Below are 14,648 nucleotides of genomic sequence, written 5' to 3' on the forward strand. Positions count from 1 at the left end.
GATGTCATTCTAGAGGTTGAACTTTTAAAGTATAGGAAATATGCAGCATAAAAATAAGCATTAGATACTTCATAACTTATAAAATAGAGAATAAGGATTATTAGGAGTCTGGGGAAGATGAGGCTTGACAAACTTATTAAATTTATTTTGAATTAAAAATGAAAATAATTATTCACAATTCAGTAGGTATGGACTACTGTTTAAATTTTAATATTGCAGGTTTGATAGTGCTCTTCAGTCTGTGAAATCCTCTGTAGGTGGAAATGATGAACTGTCAGTTACTTTCTTAGAAATGAAAGGACATTTCTACATGCATGCTGGTTCTCTGCTTTTGAAGATGGGTCAGCATAGTGATGTACAATGGCGAGCTCTCTCTGAGCTGGCAGCATTGTGCTATCTCATAGCATTTCAGGTAAGTTTTTTCCAGTTTTCTGAGTCTGGCAAAAAATAATTGACATTTCCATATGGAGTTGTGCCCTAATGAAAATATTTGAACATACTTGTAAAATCAAAGTTAAAATGAAAATTTGTTTGATAGATTGAAAATAACAAGGTACACATATTACTGGTGAGCTTGGTGAATCAGGTGATGTTGACACATTGCTGTTGACAGTCTACTTTTCTGTGGTTTACTCAAAGACCAGTTTGAAGAGTTTGATCCTTTTACTCTGCCATTTCTGAGAACATATAATAAAGGCACAATTTCAGATATGGGTAAATTTTTATATCAAAAGATACAAATAACAAAGAACCAACAAGTTAGCAAATTTGGGGATATGATTAAGGTATGATAAAAGGTTGTGATTATCGTCTTAACATGTTAATTGAAAAATGTAGACATAAAATATAACTTATATAACAAGTATATATGATATATAATACTGTATTTATTTATCTTTGGAAACATGAAACTTTTTGTTATACCTAGAACAAGAAAGGAAGGAAATATGCCTTATATTTTTAGATGATGGGATGCTGGCTAAAATCCCTTTCCCAACATTCTTTTCTCATTTTAATGTTTTCTTTAATGAGCTCTTTTACTCTGAAATGAAAAGGAATAATTAGTCTTTCCAAAAAAGCATTAAATCTGGTTTATAAAAATGATGGTTAGGGGCCTGGGGTTATAGCTCAGTGGTAGAGCGCTTGCCTAGCATATGTGAGGCACTGGGTTCCATCCTCAGCACCACGTGAAAATAAATAAATAAAATAAAGGTCTATAGACAACTGAAAAATGTTTTTAAAAAATGATGGTTAGCATGAGAGGATGATTATTATTGTTTGCTTAGGGGAGAAAAAAGATTAGTTTCTAGAGAAGGTTCCTTTAGTTCATGTTATAATTAATATATAGATCTTTTTATAAAATGTGGTTGATACTTACACTGTTACGTACTACTTAATAGAAGCTTTTAGATTCATGAGGAATGTATTAAGTACTGAAAATGAGTATGAAAATGTTGAGGTTTGCTAATATATATAAATATTCAAAGTTCATTTATTTCTATTTTTGGTACTGGGGATTCAACCTAGGTGCACTTAACCATTGAGCCACATCCCCAGCCCAGCCTTTTTTATATTATTTTGAGATAGGGTCTCACTAAGTTGCTTAGGGCCTTGCTAAGTTGCTGAGATGGTCTTTGAACTTTCAGTCTTTCTACCTTGCCTCCTAAACCTCTGGGATTACAGGCTGCACCACTGTGCCTGACTTGAATGTGCTTTTATTAGAAATTTTCTAGAAGCTCTCTTTGTATCTCTTACTGATTATAAATTCCTTGTTCTCAGTTTTTTTAAAAAATATTTATTTTTTAGTTTTAGGTGGACACAGTATCTTTTTTTTATTTTTATGTGGTGCTGAGAAACGAACCCATTACCTCACGCATGCCAGGCGAGCGTGCTACCACTTGAGCCACATCCCCAAACCCCTTGTTCTCAGTTTTTTGCCATGTTTTTCAGTGAATTCTACCTATTAATTGTTTGTTCATTATCAAAAAACGTATAGTATAATAGAAAGGAACATCTAACTATTTGGAATACAAGTACCATTGAAATAAGATTTTTAATTCACCAGGTCCCGAGACCAAAGATTAAATTAATAAAAGGAGAAACTGGACAGAATTTACTGGAAATGATGGCCCATGATCGTCTCAGCCAATCAGGTAATAATAATAATGTGTGTTTTTTGTTTTGTTTTGGTCCTGGGGATTGAACTCAGGGGCACTCAACCACTGAGCCATATCCACAGCCCTATTTTGTATTTTATTTAGAGACAGAGTCTCACTAAGCTGCTTAGTGCCTTGCTGTTGTTGAGACTGGCTTTGAACTCGATCCTGCTGCCTCAGCCTCCTAAGCCGCTGAGATTATAGGCGTGCACCCCATGCCTGGCTAATAGTAATGCTTTAACTGATTTAACTTTAAAAAGAAATTAGGGTACATCATATGTTATTTGTGTTCAGGAGACAATTTGTCATAATTTTACTTGTTTCTTTTTGCCATATAAGGATAATAAGTGTAGGGATTAAGTGTGATTATTCATTTGCTAGACATTTAATGCCAGCTGCTTATAAAATATTGCTTTAGGGGATGTAAACATGAAGATACGGATCTGTATCTTTTTTTGGAGGGGGGTACTGGGGATTGAACTCAGGGGACTTGACCACTGAGCCAAATCCCCAGCCCTATTTTGTATTTTATTTAGAGACAGGGTCTCACTGAGTTGCTTAGCACCTCGCTATTACTGAGGCTGACTTTGAACTTGGGATCCTCCTGCCTCAGCCTCCTGAGTTGTGGGATTACAGGTGTGTGCCACTGTGCCTGGCTGGATCTGTATCTTAAAGGGCTGAGAACATAGTGAGGAAACTAAAATAAAAAGAAATACACTCATATTTTCTTAGGCTCTGAGAATTTGTAGATTTATTCCCATTTTGGCTGTTTGAGTAGATACAAATGTCTCTACATACATATTTTTTTTTGTTTGTTTTTTGTTTTTTTTGCCAAGGCACAAACTTCAAGGTATAATGGGGGGTAATGAAGAAACATCAGTTTTACCAGAGGGAGCATTTTTTTAATATATTAAAAATTTTGAATTTTTAGTTGTAGATGAATATAAATATCTTTATTTTTATGTGGTGCTAAGGATTGAACCCCAGTGCCTCACACATGTGAGGCAAGTGCTCTGCTACTGAGCTATAACTTCAGCCTCCCATAGGGAGCAGTTATTTCAATGGTACTTTATTCCAAATAGTTAGATGTTCCTTTCTATTATACTATACTTTTTTTGATAATGGTTGGAAGTTGCTTTCATTTACCCCAACCCCACAGCCATAAACAATCTGTTTCTGTCTCTTTCCATTTGCCCATGGAAAAAATCAAGGGAACTTTGTAAAGAGCAAGAAGTGATATTAAATCAAAGTCATCATGAGCTTTGGTCTGTACTGAAGCTTTCAGTAAAAACTTGTATTTCTCTATCCCACAACCGAGTTTTTTGGTGGGCTTTTTGTTGGGCATTAGATTCTGTCCTTGAAGTGACTTTTCACTTTTTTGTGCTTTGTTTTTCTTCTACCTTTGCAAGGTTAGAATCAATTGTATTTTTTGTTTATGAGCATTCAAGTTTATTGAGACAACAACCATCAGCAGAATTAACACCAAGGAGGGTGGTGGTTGTCTGTTTTGCTTTGGTTTGGTTTTGGACAACTTAATTGAGATATAATTCATATACTGTACAATTCACCTGTTCAAAGTATAATTTCAGTGCTTTTAAGTATGGTCTAAGAGATATGCAACTTTCATCATAGTTAATTTTAGAACATTTTCATCACCCCATACAGAAACCCTATACCTGTTGGAAGTTGCCCTCATTTACCCCAACCCTCACAGCCATAAACAATCATTAATCTGTTTCTGTCTCTTTCCATTTGCCCATTCTGATATTTCATATAAATGGAATTGTGTGATATGTGTTGTTTTTTTTTGGTGACTGGCTTATTTGGCTATGCATATTTTCGCAGTTAATCCATGTTGCAGCATGTATCCAAGGAGTGTTTTTAAATAGATTCTCTACTCAGAACTTTCAAAATAAGAACATTTCTGGTACTGGGTCCTGGAAAGAAATATTTTAAGAGGAGGATTCTGGTTAGCAGGTATAGAAATCAGCATATCAAATCAGGATTAGAGCTTGGCCCTACTTCTTGTCCTGTGGCCACTTAATTCCTGTACTTTTTATCTAAAGTGCAAATACTTTGGGTATTTTCTGCACACATTTCTTTATTTTTTTTTCCTTTCCTTTTATTTTTTATGTAGACACTATTTATTAAACTTTAACTGTTCATTTTCTACATAAGCACTCTTTTTATTGTCCTGCTGTTGTTTTGGGTTGGAAGGTGAGATCTGAGATAACTGTTTTATTTCCTCCTTGGGTATATGAATGAAACATTGAGATCTTTGAGTAAATATAGCATGTTATTCATCATAAAATGGTGAAAATAACTTAATTTGTTTTTCAGGGCACATGTTGCTGAACTTAAGTCGTGGCAAGCAAGATTTTTTAAAGGAGGTTGTGGAGTCTTTTGCCAATAAAAGTGGACAGTCTGCCCTGTATGATGCTCTGTTTTCTAGTCAATCACCTAAGGAGAGATCTTTCCTTGGTAGTGATGATATTGGAAACATTGATGTACAAACTCCAGAGCCTGGTGATTTGGCTAGATATGATGTTGGTGAGTTTTATCTTTCATAGGCAATCTTCTGCATCTTATTCTTTATATATTAGGAGGAAAGTAAATTACCCATAATATCCTTACCCAGAAATAATGACTTTAGTTTTTTGTTGTTGTTGTTGTTAGGGGTTGGAGGGTATGGATATGGGTGGCATGGGTAAATAGTTTACATATGCTACTTGTGTTGCTTATTTCATGAAATTTTTCCCATAGTATCTAATATTAAAACTTTAATATTTTTAATGGCAGCATAATCTTTTATGAGTTTTATTTTGCTTAATACTTTGTATTGTTGGGCATCTGAGTTACCTCCAGTTTATTTTTACTTTTGAAAATAATGCTGTTATGATTACTTTAAAGTGTCTGCATTTTAAATTATTTCCATAGAAATTTCTAAAAACAAAATTCCTGAGACAAAAAGATGACCATCTTTAAGTCTCGTAAATTGCCAAAACGCTATATCTCCGTTCTTTTAGAAGCCCATCAACTTTTCAGTATTGAATTTCTTTTTTTAAAAATATTTTTTTAGTTGTAGTTGGACACAATACTTTTATTTTATGTATTTATTCTATGTGGTGCTCAGGATCAAACCCAGTGCCTCACAGGTGCTAGGCGAGCATTTTGCCCCTGAGCCAAAACCCAGCCCCAGTAGTGAATTTCTTATAGAAGAAAAGATCTCTTTACTACACTACTGGATGAATATAGTAGTACTCATTGTAATAATTCTTTTTTTTTTTTTTTTTTTTTTTTTTTTTTTTTTTTGAGAGAGAGAATTTATTTATTTAGTTAGTTAGTTTTTGGCGGACATAACATCTTTGTTTGTATGTGGTGCTGAGGATTGAACCTGGGCCGCACACATGCCAGGCAAGCGCGCTACCGCTTGAGCCACATCCCCAGCCCTGTAATAATTCTTTATTGGCGGGGAAATATGTTGTTTTAAGATTATTGATTAGATTGGCATTCTTTGGCCTCTATCAGTAGACTTTGCTTTATTGTTTTATGGCAGGTCTGATTTTCTTAGCCTGGGAACTTCCTCATTCACAACTGGTTTATTAAAATTTTTAGTTATAAAGTATGAATGCATTTGATGAAGATCATGAGATTTTGCTGAGGACCAATTTCCCCACCATCTCTGATACAGAAAAGCAGTTTGTATTTAAGATACATTTTACATGAGTTGTTAAATTAGTTGTAAAACTAATGGCCTAAATAGAATTTCCAAAACTCAAGCCATTTCTTTTTTCCTTTTTTTTCAGGTGCTATTCGAGCACACAATGGTAGTCTTCAGCACCTTACTTGGCTTGGCTTGCAATGGAATTCACTGCCTGCTTTACCTGCAATTCGAAAATGGCTGAAACAGCTTTTTCATCATTTGCCTCAAGAAACCTCACGACTTGAGACAAATGCACCTGAATCAATATGTCTTTTAGATCTTGAAGTAAGCAAAGAATTTAACAAATTAAATATTTTAAGTTTTGTTTAATTTTTTCCTAATGGAAATTAATTTGTTTTTAAAAAAAAACAGGTATTTTTACTTGGAGTAATATATACCAGCAACTTACAATTAAAGGAGAAGTATAATTCTCACTGCAGCTCCTATCAGCTATTGTGCTTGCCACTTCCTGTGTGTAAACAACTTTGTACAGAAAGACAAAAATCTTGGTGGGATGCAGTCTGTAACCTAATTCACAGAAAGGCAATGTAAGTAATAAAACAAAGGTTTTTTTTTTTTTTTTAACTTCTTCTTTCATTTCATTTCATGAATATTTAACTTGTAATATGACAGTTAACTTACATTTAAGTTTTCAGCTATGTGTTTTAAAGCAATTTTATTAAATAAAAGTTTTGTTTTAGACCTGGAACTTCAGCAAAATTACGACTTCTGGTTCAGCATGAAATTAACACTTTAAGAGCCCAGGAAAAACATGGCCTTCAACCTGCTCTGCTTGTGTACTGGGCAAAATGCCTTCAGAAAACAGTGAGTTACATTAAAGTATAAACTTTTTTTTTTGTTTAAAGAACATTGTCTTGGTGCTGGAGTCATGGCTCAGCAGTAGTGCGCTCGCCTCGTACATGCAAGGCCCTGGGTTTGATCTTCAACACCACATAAAAATAAATAAGTAAATAAAATAAAGTTTAAAAAGTCTCCCAAGATTTAAAAAAAACAAAAACAAAACAACAACATTGTCTTAGTTTTGAAAAACCAAGAATACTAGCTTGTTAATATTAGTGCCGGTTCAAGTGTTTTTAAATTTTGCTATAAATGAGTTAATGTAATTAAATAAACATAAGCACTTAGTATACCCATAGTATTGTTATTACTTAAAAATTAAGTCGTGATTTTTGTGTGGGGGGGTGGTGGTGGTTGGCAGTGCTGGGAATTGAACCCAGGGCCTTTTGCATGTGAAGCAAGCACTATACCAATTGAGCTATATCCTTAGCCCATATATATATTTTTTGTACCAGGGCTTGTATCCAGAGATGGTTTACCACTGAGCCACATCCCTCGCCTTTTTTTAATATTTTATTTAGAGATAGGGTCTTGCTGAGTTGCTTAGGACCTCTTTAAATTGATAAGGCTATTTAAACTCAAAATCCTCCTGCCTCTGCCTCCAGAGCTGCTGGGATTACAGGTGTGTACCATGCTTGGCAAGTTATGATAGTTATTATCCAGCTTGTAAATCGATAGCTTGTAAATTATCCAGCTTGTAAATTGGGTAGCTTAAGTCTTTGTAGGCAAGGGCATTATAGATCTTTTTAATTATTTGAGGTCTTTTCTCTGTCAAGAGTGGATGTAGATGCTAGTTCTTTGACCAAACTCTTGACACTTTTAGTTTGATTTTTGGCTACCTAAAAATGATAATTCTTAAAAATAGAGTAGGCTGTCTCATTTGGTAGTATCACTAAAAAGTGTTTAAAAGTCTATAGGGTATGGTGACACTTGCCTGTAATCCCAGCAGGGGTTTGAAGGCTGAGGCAGGAGGATTACAAATACAAATCCAGCATTAGCAGTTTATCGAGGTCCTAATAAGCAACTCAGTGAGATCCTGTCCCAAAATAAAAAACTAAAATGGCTGGGGATGTGACTCAGTGATTTGATTAAGTGTCCTCAGGTTCAGTTAGTACCAAAAAAAAAAAAAAAAAAGGCTTAATCTTAATATTGGACTATTCTCTGGTATTACAGTGATGATGAATTATTTTCTTATTTGGGAAGTTACTCAAATGAATGAATAAAAAGTTTTACTTAAAATTTTTCACTAGTTCTTAGGATTTGTAAATGAATATTTAGATTTGGTCATATGTATTTGTTAAGGTTGTATGCTTCTGTCTTCCTGTTTTAGGGCAGCAGTCTTAATTCTTTTTATGATCAACGGGAATACATAAGCAGAAGTGTTCATTATTGGAAGAAAGTTATACCATTGTTGAAGACAATCAAAAAGAAAAGCAGTATTCCTGAACCTACTGATCCTTTGTTTAAACATTTTCATAGTGCAGACATTCAGGTAACTGAGAATCTCCTGGCAAATTAACTGTTTGTAGTTGATAAAGAAATAAGAGATTTTTAACTGCTTAAATACATTGCCTTGCTGTTAAATGATATGTTTGTTTTCATAATCCACTAGCTGACATAAATATCACATGAAAGATTAATGAGATCATTTAGGTTTGATATGCTGAATAGAAGCAGTTTGACTAAAAACTACTAAATGATTTAGGCATCTGAAGTTGGTGAATATGAAGAAGATGCACATATAACTTTTGCTATATTGGATGTGGTTAATGGAAATATAGAAGACGCTCTGACTGCCTTTGAATCTATAAAAAGTGTTGTTTCTTACTGGAATCTTGCACTGGTAAGTAAATGTACTTGAATTAAGAGGGTTTTTTTTTGTTTGTTTGTTTAAAAAGTCTGATTGTTTCATAAAACCACTGTTTATATAGATTTTTCACAGGAAAGCAGAAGACATTGAAAATGATTCCCTTTCTCCCGAAGAACAAGAAGAATGCAAAAATTATCTGCGAAAGACCAGGGACTACCTAATAAAGATTTTAGATGACAGTGATTCAAATCTTTCAGTGGTCCAGAAAGTAAGTTGGTGCTTGTTATCTGTAATTTAATAATATTGATAAGTGGATAATGGATTTTTTGCCTTAGTTTTATATTTTGGTAATTCCCATATCATCTTGTCATTGGTGTACAGAAGTAGTGTGTGAGTATAGATGCTTAATTCACTTGTCTTTTTCTTAGGTTGGGTATTTTTTTTTTTTTTAAACTTGGTAATGTGTATATATATACTCATAGGAAAGTAGTTGGGAAAATTGAAAAAAAAATTTTTTAACTTTATTTATTTATTTAGTTGTTGTAGTTGGACACAATATCTTTATTTTACTTATTTTTTTATGTGGTGCTGAGGATTGAACCCAGCGCCTCACATGTGCTGGGCAAGTGCTCTACCACTGAGCCACAACCCCAGCCCCTTGAAAAAAATTTTAAGGTAGACATTTATTAATTTGGGGTTTTTTTAGCAGTATAATCAAAACAAATATTGTAACCTCAGGACTAGTTCCTAATAAATTTTGCTTAAATGAGAAATTTTAGAATATTTATTTTTATCTTTGTCATCTGCTATGAACTATTCTTGTTTCCTCGCTGTCAGCAGTTGGAGACTGTGGTGATAGAATTCAGTTATGTTCAGATTTTCTTCTAAGTATTTTGTTACATACTTTTGTGTTGCTGTTTAGATTAGTGCTTATGTTATCTGGTGTGTTCCAGCATACGTATTTCTCTTTCTGTTCTAATCATTTAAGGAAAATCAGGAACTTATTTACTTTGTTCATGTGGAAAATCTTGTGAGGTTTATAGTTCTCTACTGTTATTATGACTTACGGAAGTAATAGAAAGACTATGGACTTGAAAATCAGAAGACTTAAGATAATATGACACTTTTACATTTATCATTATTTAAAGTATAAAGTGCTTGTTAAAAATTGATGAAAATTTAAACATTATTAAGGTAGAGTCTTTATATTTGTTTTAGAGATATTAATTTGGTAGTTTTGCTAACTAATCCCATGACTAATAATGCCTTTTGTTTTTAGTTGCCTGTGCCACTGGAGTCTGTAAAAGAGATGCTTAACTCAGTAATGCAGGAACTTGAAGATTATAGTGATGGAGGTCCTCTTTATAAAAATGGTTGTTTGCGAAATGCAGATTCAGAAATAAAACATTCTACACCATCTCCCACAAAATATTCTCTATCACCAAGTAAAAGTTACAAGGTAAGTAGGAAGGAAATGAGTCTCTCTATTGGGGAATATGCTGCTTCTTTTCTAAATGTTGCAAATACTGTTATGTTGTTTGTTTTTTAGTATTCTCCCAAAACACCTCCTCGATGGGCAGAAGATCAAAACTCTCTATTGAAAATGATCTGCCAACAAGTAGAGGCCATTAAGGTAAATCACTTAATTTCTTTAACTACTTATTCCTATATTCCTTCCCTAACTACTTCCTCACTTTCTAAGGTTGCTCAGAATGTTCCCCTTACCATACTACTATGAAATCATACTATGTTTTACACACCTTTGTCTTGACCCTTACCATATTTTTTGAAATTACTTTTGTCTCTGACCCTTCCATGAAACCTACGTTCTTAAAAAATAGTCTGTCCTCTGATCCTTGACAAAGGTGCCAAAAACCTACATTGGAGAAAAGATAGCCTTTTTAATAAATGGTGCTGGGAAAACTGGTTTTCCATATGTAGAAGAATGAAGCAAGACCCTTCTCTCTCACTCTGCAGAAAAATCAACTTAAAATGGATCAGAGACCTCAGAATTATATCAGAAAGTATACAACTCCTGGAAGAAAACATAGGGTCAGCACTTCAGCTTTTAGGCACAGGCAGTGACTTTCTCAGTATGATCCCTAAATCTTAGGAAATAATGCCTAGAATTAATAAATGGGACATATCAAAAAGCTTCTGCACAGAGAAGGGAACAATTAGGGATACGAAAAGAGAATCTACAGAATGTGTGAAAATCTTTGCTAGTTACTCTTCTGACAGAGGATTAATATCTATAATATATAAAGGTCTCAATAAACTTTACACACACACACACAAAAAAAATCCTATTAATAAATGAGTATATGAATTAAACAAAAAGAAATACAGATGGCCAACAAATACATGAAAAAATGTTCAGTATCATTAGCAATTAGGGAAGTTTGAATCAAAACTACACTGTAGGGCCAGGGTTGTGGCTTAGTGGTAGAGTGCTTGCCTAACTTGTGTGAGGCACTGGGTTTAATCCTTGGCACCACATAAAAATAAACAAATAAAATAAAGGCATTGTGTCCAACTACAGAAAAAAAATGTTAAAAAAAAAAAACTTGATTTTTATCTCATGCCAGTCAGAATGACTGGCATTAAGAGAGAATGTAGAGAAAAAGGAATACTTTACACTGTTGGTGGGACTGTAAATTAATACTACTACTGTGGAAATCAGTGTGGAGGCATGGAACCACCATATGCCTGAGATACACCACTTCTCATTATTTACCCTGAAGAAATTAAAGGCATTTTATTGCAATGATACATGCATACTCATGTTTATAGCATCACAATTCAAACTATGGAACCAGACCAGATGAGGTATCCGTCAGTAGATGAATGGATAAAGAAAATGTGATACACACACACACACACACACACACACACACACACAGGAGTTTTATTCAGACATAACAAAAATGAAACTGCCATTTGCAGGAAAATGGATGGAACTAGAGGCCATCATGTTATGCTTAATAAGTAAAATTCAGAAGGTTGAGGGTCATAGGTTCTCTCATATGTGGAAGCTCAAGAGGGAAAACGGAAAACAAAGTTGAGGATGGATCTCCTAAAAATCAAAGGGAGATTAGTAGAGGAAAGAGACCCAAGGGGTGGAAGGTGGGGGAATGCTGAGGAGCGATATATTATATTGTTATATTGTGTGCATGTATTAATATAAAACAAATCCCATTTATATGTCCAACTGTAATGTACAAATAAAAAATATGGAAGGAAAAAAATAGAGACTGTTGTTGGGTATGATGATGCATACCTGTGCTACCCAGGAAATTAAGTTAGTAAAACTAGAAGTTCAAAGCAGGCCTGGAGAATTTTGTGAGAACCTATCTCAAAATAAAAAGGACTCTGGGATATAGCTATCCCCAATACTGCCATAAGCAGAGACTGTTTTATTCAAAACATACCATGATTCCTGGCATGAAGGTTCCTAAATGATCAAATCAAACTACTGAAATATACTAATTATACTTTGTTCTATGAATTAATTTCTCAAATTGGCCGTGAATGAGGTTTGGGTCAAATTTATAGTTAGGAATTGAAAAGTGGTCTTTAAGCTTCTGAAAGTTTTATTTATTTATTTATTTATTTATTTATTTATTTATTTATTTATTTATTTATTTATTTTTAAATATTTTTTACTTATACCTGGACACAATGTCTTTATTTTGTTTATTTATTTTTATGTGGTGCTGAGAATCGAACCCACAGCCTCACATGTGTGGGGCAAGTGCTCTGTCACTGAGCCACAACCCCAGCCCTGCTTTTGAAAGTTTTTATCTTTAAAAAAATTTTTTTTTGTACTTGTAGATGGACAGCATACCTTTATTTATTTTTGTATGTGATGCTAAGATCAAACCCAGTGCCTCACACATGCAAGGCAAGCGCTCTGCCACTGAGCCACAGCCCCAGCCCACAAGTTTTTATCTTTTTAAGTACTTTCATATGAATTTGGCTTTATTATGTAAGGAATTCAATTTTATATCATAGCACTCAAAGAGGCTTTAGTTCTTTGGAATTGCGGTTACTAGTAGATTTTTTTTTTACACTCTCATTGGACAAGAAGCTAGTAGACTCTGCCACTACTTAATAATGATCTTGGGGGGTCTGAGTTTGTGGCTCAGTGGTAGCATGCTCTCCTAGCATGCATGAGGCACTGGGTTCGATCCTCAGCACCACATGAAAATAAAGACAATAGTCCATCAACAACTAAAAAAAAAAAAATGATCTTGGGCCAGTCCCTTATTTCAGTCTGTTCGGCTTCTCATTTGAAAAGTGAAATCAGGTTAAAATCAGGTCCAATCACATTTTCCATTTCATTGAATTTTTAGAACTATGATTATAGCTTGGATTGCAAATTCAAAACTATGGACCAGAGACCATTAGTGACTAAGTTTTCCAATCAATTCTACCAGTTTCTGACTCTTTAAAAAAAAAAAATATATATATATATAGATATAGATATAGATATATTTTATTTGTTGATAGGACTTTATTTTATTCATTTATTTATATATGGTGCTAAGAATCTAACCCAGTGCCTTACACATGCTAGGCAAGCGCTCTGTCGCTGAGCCATAACCCCAGCCCAGTTTCTTACTCTTGAATGTGCAATATCTCAAATAGGTACATAGATGAATAAATGAGGAAACTGTTATTTAGCTTGAAGTATTTAGATTTAAGTATGTTTGTCCTGGCAGTGGTTCCTGCATGATATTTTTAAATGTTTAAAATTACTTGGTTTTTTTCCTTCCAATAGAAAGAAATGCAGGAGTTGAAACTAAATAGCAGTTTAAATAGAGAAACTAAATATGGCTTTCTGAGAAATTTTTGTTTCTGACGCTTCTTTTAGAAGATCATACTACAAATCTAGACAAAGAAATCTAGACAGACGTGCTAGATTTGTTTCTTACCTTGCTTATTGTAACTGATCTGATTCCTGGGCTAAGAGAAGTTTGAAACTTAAAAATTCAACCTGTTTGATACCCCAATATAGTTTTTTTTTTTTTTTAAAGAAACAATTTCTTGATAAATGCCAATTTTATAAAGGGACATTTTGTGGATTCTGGGGTTAGGTAAGTTGTCATCATTTAGTTGTTTATACAGTAACAAATTGGATAGTTTGCCACATAGCTATATTAGAAAACAATATAACTGCTATCTTGTCTAGGCAGTAGAGTGGTATTAAAAAACATTTTTTGGATTTAGATCTGGGTCAAACTCTAGCTGTGTCATTTCTTGCATCTCTTTCTCACTTTAAGGTATGAGTTATACTGTCCATCTAAAAGTGTGTTAGCATTAATTCAGAAGTACAGAGCCTGGAACATATATAACTAAGTTCTGGGCAAGTACAGTTCTTTTTTGCTGATGGAGCATTTGAGCTTCACCTTGATAATTACTGTTAGTTTGTTATATCATATGACAGTATGTATCAAGAATTGAGTTTTGGGGGCTGGGGATGTGGCTCAAGCGCGCTCGCCTGGCATGCATGGGGCCCGGGTTCGATCCTCAGCACCACATACCAACAAAGATGTTGTGTCCGCCGAGAACTAAAAAATAAATATTAAAAATTCTCTCTCTCTCTCTCTCCTCTCTCACTCTCTCTTTAAAAAAAAAAAAAAAAAAGAATTGAGTTTTGGTGTTGAGTAGTCCATATAGATCAAAGAATACAGCAGCATGGAAAAGAGACTGTGGCCAGGATGCTTAGGTTGAAACTACTTGAGGACCATGAATGTCAGAGAAAGAAGTTAATTATAGGCCTTGTTTATTTTGAGTCAGGAAGTGTCTTGGCTGGGGCTCAACTTTACAAAGATTAATGTAGGCAAGTGTGGAAGGAAAGTGGATATGAGATAATTTAGGTAGTTATTTAGTTTTTTAGGTTAGAGTGAATGAATTAGGTAGGTGGAATTAAGGAGTGAAAGAATGGGAATGGATAAATTTTAACAAATTAAGAATCATGTTCTTGTTATCCAGATTTCATTAGTATCTCTTAAAAGGTATCATCAGTGTTTTTTAAAATATTTAATTTTTAGCTATAGGTGGACACGATATCTTTATTTTATTTTTATGTGGTGTTGAGGATCGAACCCGGTGGCTC

At 34.0% G+C, this 14,648-nt stretch overlaps 1 protein-coding gene across 7 annotated transcripts in view; it reads left to right on the forward strand.

The window, feature by feature from the left end:
* LOC308633047 (E3 SUMO-protein ligase RanBP2) overlaps nt 1-14,648 on the forward strand; it is a 64,874-nt gene that overhangs the window by 21,366 nt on the left and 28,860 nt on the right. For all 7 annotated transcript variants that reach the window (XM_081265495.1, XM_081265496.1, XM_081265492.1 and 4 more), the window contains 11 exons: nt 220-412; nt 2,066-2,153; nt 4,497-4,706; nt 5,963-6,144; nt 6,232-6,407; nt 6,561-6,684; nt 8,048-8,209; nt 8,423-8,560; nt 8,649-8,795; nt 9,807-9,986; nt 10,077-10,160. In XM_081265495.1, the coding sequence (XP_081121621.1) occupies nt 220-412; nt 2,066-2,153; nt 4,497-4,706; nt 5,963-6,144; nt 6,232-6,407; nt 6,561-6,684; nt 8,048-8,209; nt 8,423-8,560; nt 8,649-8,795; nt 9,807-9,986; nt 10,077-10,160 (1,684 nt within the window). The remainder of the gene's footprint in view (nt 1-219; nt 413-2,065; nt 2,154-4,496; nt 4,707-5,962; nt 6,145-6,231; nt 6,408-6,560; nt 6,685-8,047; nt 8,210-8,422; nt 8,561-8,648; nt 8,796-9,806; nt 9,987-10,076; nt 10,161-14,648) is intronic.

Source organism: Spermophilus citellus (assembly GCF_964194105.1).
Source record: "Spermophilus citellus genome assembly, chromosome: 13".
In the NCBI taxonomy this organism is placed as follows: Eukaryota; Metazoa; Chordata; class Mammalia; order Rodentia; family Sciuridae; genus Spermophilus; species Spermophilus citellus.